This window comes from Cibotium barometz, chromosome 2 (genome assembly GCF_041138505.1).
Source record: "Cibotium barometz isolate CiBa-2024 chromosome 2, ASM4113850v1, whole genome shotgun sequence".
Lineage (NCBI taxonomy): Eukaryota > Viridiplantae > Streptophyta > Polypodiopsida > Cyatheales > Cibotiaceae > Cibotium > Cibotium barometz.
This window is the reverse complement of record NC_141047.1, coordinates 7,388,973-7,394,041: the sequence shown is the minus strand read 5'-3', so window position 1 is coordinate 7,394,041 and position 5,069 is coordinate 7,388,973. Positions and strand designations below refer to the sequence as shown.

Sequence of the window (5,069 nt, the reverse complement as noted above, 5' to 3'; positions counted from 1 at the left end):
GTTGTCCATTCAAACACACTACAAGTTAGCAACACATGCCACAAGTCCACGACAGCACATAAGTAATAAATCCATAGTTCCAACTATCCCGAATTTCATATGTCCTACACATGGAATATTTGGAATCGCCCACGTGCCATGCTTTGAACATAGTGGTAATTAGGCGTTCTCATTAACCCCACACAAGGATGGACGGACAAACCGTGACAACTCACACCATCATCCAAGTCTTGAAACTACTTCAGAAAGTCTACATCATGTAGACCACAACCTTTTTCAACCACATCTCCATAGCCATCTGACTCGGTATCCTCATAAGTGACCTCCAAGGGCTCAACATAAGCCACCTCCAAGGACTCAACATCATTGGCAGCAACATTCCTAGTAAGCATCATGCAAGCCACAACCTTTTTCAACCACATCTCCATAGTCATCTGAGTCGATATCCTACATAAGCCACCTCCAAGGACTCAACAACATATGTAGAAATATCCCCACCATCATCCACCTCAAAATAGGTAGCATCCATATCATCCAGAGAGGTACCAACAATGCATGGAGAAACATCTTCCAGCTCTGCCCCTGATTACTCACACCATCCAAGTCTTAAAACTACTTTAGATAGTCTGCATCATGCAAGCCACAACCTTTTTAAACCACATCTCCACAGTCATCTGAGTCAATATCCTCATAAGCCACCTCCAAGGGCTCAACATCATTGGCAGCAACATTCCCAGTAAATAACTGCTTCAAACAAGATCACATCAATGTCAAATTAGGAACTAACTAACCTTCCATTTTCTACTCGTGCTCCTTTTGGGTTCTCCGTGATGACACCTTCCCCTAATGCCAAGTGGACAAGCTTACCTTGTGGGTACTAGATGCATATGATCATGTATCATTACTATGTGCATCATCAACCATAGCACATTTACATCACTATCCACATACATCCACACATCTTACCATGTGCATCATCAACCATAGCACCTTAAATTGGGTTCTCCGTGATGACACCTTCCCCTAATGCCAAGTGGACAAGCTTACCTTGTGGGTACTAGATGCATATAATCATGTATCATTACCATGTGCATCATCAACCATAGCACATTTACATCACTCTCCACATACATCCACACATCTTCCCAACATCCTTACATCATGAGCATCCTATGATCATCTAAAACGATCCCCTCTTGGACTCATACCCCCAATAGACCTCTGCTAGGGCTCTGATCCCCCATGCATACATCACAAAATACTCATCACAATGGTTCAAGCTGATGTATGTGGAAGAAGCATCGGGGTTGTCTTGTAGATTCTTCTCACCTTTTCACAGGTTCTTTCACATTTACTCATTCTCTTTTATAGCCTCTTTGGAAAAGTTGGATGTACGCTTACAATAGTGCAAAGCTAATATGAAGCAAGCTCAAGAAAAGATGAGACACTATGCTAATCCTCATAGGAGACCATTGGAGTTCATGGAGGGTGATTGGATATTCTTGAGGATTCCCAATACAAAATATGGTACTCTCAAGGGCAACACGAATACCAAGTTAGCTCATCGCTACTATGGGCCATACAAGGTGGTGAGGCATGTTTGTGAAGTTGCTTATCAACCTTAAAGATTCATGATGTGTTCCATGTGTCGCATCTCAAATATTACCTTGGATCGGAGGTATTTGTGCAAGATGAGCTACCTCTAGTGAATGAAGAGGTTATGATTGATTATGTGCCATAAGCAATTTTGTATATAAGAGAAAGAGTCCTTCATTACCATATACTAGTGGAGTACTTGGTTAAATGGCAACTACCTAGAAGGAAGAAGATTCTTGGCAACTCGCCTCTATATTAGAAGGGTTTGAAGGGTTGTTGGATGTATTTTAAAAGTCCAACGAGGGTCAAGAAAAGGAGCTTTTCTAAATGTGGCTTTTGCTTACAGTTGAAGTTGAAACTTGCTACTACAACAGCAATAAAAGTTCTTCAAGAGAACCCCTAAGTAAGCTTATCTTCATGAGAACCTAAATGTGGGTGTGCTTGAAGTTGTTGAACAATGGAGACACCTATGACCTCATCATTTTAGAGGCTTTGGAGATGCATGGTATGCTTAATTACATCTAGCTGGACATCTTGTGGACGTTAATGAATAGTTTGACAATCATGGATATAAAATAATATCCAAGTTATTATTCAATAGGATAGGATTTCAAGAATAATTTTGTTAAACAAGTCACACTTTCAAAGAAAAGGAGCTTTTCTAAATGTGACTTTTGCTTACAATTAAAGTTGGAACTTGCTACAATAGCAAACAAAAGTTCTTCAAGAGAGGGAAAGACTATTGCTACAACAATGCAAGCACATGTTGAAGCAAAGTCTTTAACTCTCCTCCCACGTCGATCCAAAGAGCAGAATCTATGTACGATTCACGATAAGATACTCCAATTTAAAGCTTGCATCCCAAGAGTTCTTAATATAGTAAAGTCTTTTGGTCGTATGGTAAAACCCCCAGTGTCCCCAACTAGCGTCTCGGAGGGAACTACCCCATACAAAGGCGAGGGGGGGGGGGGGGGGGGGGGGGTGTCGGCAAACTGGCCTGTAGAGCTAAGTGGGGTCACCAACACTGCCTGAGGAAGGGGCCCTACTACTGGATACAAAGGAAGGCCTCTTGATGTCCCCTCATGCAGCACATTCAGTCATAATTCAAATCATAGGCACTAGGCCTGCACAAGAACAACCCGTAAGCAAGCTTATCTTCATGAGAACCCAAGCGTGGGTGTGCTTGAAGTTGGAAACACCTCATCATTATAGAGGCTTTGGAGGTGCATGGTATGTTTAAGAAAATAGGAGACTTGTAATTTTGGAGACGTATTTCGGAAATTGCGGATAGAGAGTTCATTAAATACTAAGGCGGCAGGCAAAGGAAAAAGGATAGTAGGATACCCTACTTGCGGGCAGGCTATAACCGTGACATCTCAAACTGTGTGTGGATGAAATCTCGGGCCGCTTCTGTCGGCTGCCAGGACGCACACTTACGGTCGGTTGTGGTAGACTATATATTAAGCGGCCCTAGCAAGCCAGTCCCCGTGTTCTTTCGCAAGAGCTAGTAGAGCAAACGCATGGCAGGATCAACGTCGTCTCCTTACAACTTCCAGGTGACTTACGAGCCCGTGCTTATGGTGAGGCCACGGGGGCGTGCAGAAGCAACTCACGAAGATAAGACTGGTGAATATAGTGATGGGAATCTGAATGCTAAGGTTGATGGGTGTAGTGAATATGCTGAGTTTCAATGTGAGGCAACGAGGCTGGACGAAGAACTAGCACAGGAGGGTGGCGCTGGACGGCTGGAGCTGTCCAACTACGACAGGCTATACGACTTCTATGTAGTTCTAAGTCTGTTTTACGCCCCTCCCCCACCCGGCAGCAAGAGCAGTACCGAGAGCATAGGGGAACTGATGAAGAGCGCAATGGAGGACCTTCTGGAGGAGTATCCGTGGGCGGCCGGCCGGTTGAGGCGGCTGGATGGTGGTCGGCCGGTGGTGGTATATTCTGGGCAGCAAGGAGTGTTTTTCTTGGCGGGGACTGCAGACGTTGCGTTTTCCGAGCTCGGGGACATTACCATACCCAGCGCTGAGCTGGACAACTGCCTCCTGGCGCGCTTGCGATCGGAGCACGCCCTGCAACACCTCGATCCGCCCGTCGTTTATCTCCAGGTAACTTATAATATAGGCAGCGGTAGTCTCTTTATTTATTTATTTATTTTAAAAATGCTAGGGTCATGTGTAAGGAATTATAACAATATGCTTGTGTTTTACGCAAGGTGGTCCGGTTTCGTTGCGGAGGATTTGTGCTCAACTCAATGACCAACCACGTCTTATTCGATGGCTTCAGCGCTGGTATCTATCTGCAGAACTTGTGCTCGTTGGCACGTGGGGCTGGCTTGCAGACCCCCTTGGACCATGCCCCGCGGACCTATCGCATGGCAGCTCGCCACCCGCGGCCGCCCACGCCCATGTTCGACCACCGCAGCATCGTTGCGTGCAGTAAGGGTTCTACGGCCTCCGGCTATCACCACTATGGAACAGCAACAAATTTCAAATTCACCTCGTCCGCCCTAGGCACGCTACGCCAACAAGTGCTCCAAGCCGGCATCACGCCGTGCTCCCGTTTCCAAGCCTTGTCAGCACACCTATGGATGGCCAAGGCCAAAAGCATGCCGGACCACCTGGACGCTCAACAGGAGCTAGCCATCAGGGTGCCCGTTAACCTGAGGGAAAAGATCATACCGGCCTTAACGCAGGGCTTCGCAGGCAATGCCATATCCAGCGTGGTGGTCACTGCAGCCCTCGGCGAGCTCCGGACACAACCCCTAGCCCATTTTGTGCAGAAGATCAAGGCGGCTATAGTGCAGGTGACCCCAGAGTATGTGCAGTCGGAGATCGACCTTTTGGAGTCGTTGGGTGCGGCGGCCTGTCTCAACTCGGACCTCTTCTCGGTGCCCATGTTAGCGTGCCTCCCCTTCTACAAAGCTGATTGCGGTTGGGGACCCCCCGTCTACTGCACCACGCCCAGCAGCCAGCTCACCAATCGTATGATCGTCTTGGATGGCTACGCCCATGACGGCTCCTTGAACGTGCTTGCCGTCTTTGAATTTGAAGAAGAGCGTGCTAAGTTCGAGGCTGCACTAGTTAGTGGCTCATGAGCCCTAGCGGCTACTCTTCAACTAGAGACCCTTATTCCCCTTGCATTTAATCCCTCTCTTAACGTTTTTTTTAGAAGTTATCTAATCCCTCTCTTAACGTTTTTTAGAAGGGGCTTTACATAGTAGAGCCCGCCCAGTTTGTGGGCATCATGAGACTTTTTAAAAATTTACTGATGTGTTTACACATTGGTCATGCTCATTGTCACGAAAAAAAACCATCTTTTAGTGTGATTTTTTTCACGGTATGAATTGAGTTTCTTTAAGTTAAAGAACCGGTTAATCTATGCAATTTTTCAATAAAAATAGGTTCAACTCGAAGGCCATCCTTTTTTCTAGTTATAAAACCGGTCAATCTATGTATTTTCTCAAT

At 46.0% G+C, this 5,069-nt stretch overlaps 1 protein-coding gene across 1 annotated transcript; it reads left to right on the top strand.

The window, feature by feature from the left end:
* The first annotated feature begins 3,116 nt into the window (after positions 1-3,116).
* LOC147640600 (acyltransferase GLAUCE-like) lies at positions 3,117-4,699 on the top strand. The gene is made up of 2 exons (XM_086808189.1): positions 3,117-3,710; positions 3,818-4,699. Exons 1-2 carry the CDS (start codon positions 3,117-3,119, stop codon positions 4,697-4,699), a joined length of 1,476 nt encoding a protein of 491 aa, XP_086664315.1.
* Positions 4,700-5,069: the final 370 nt, after the last annotated feature.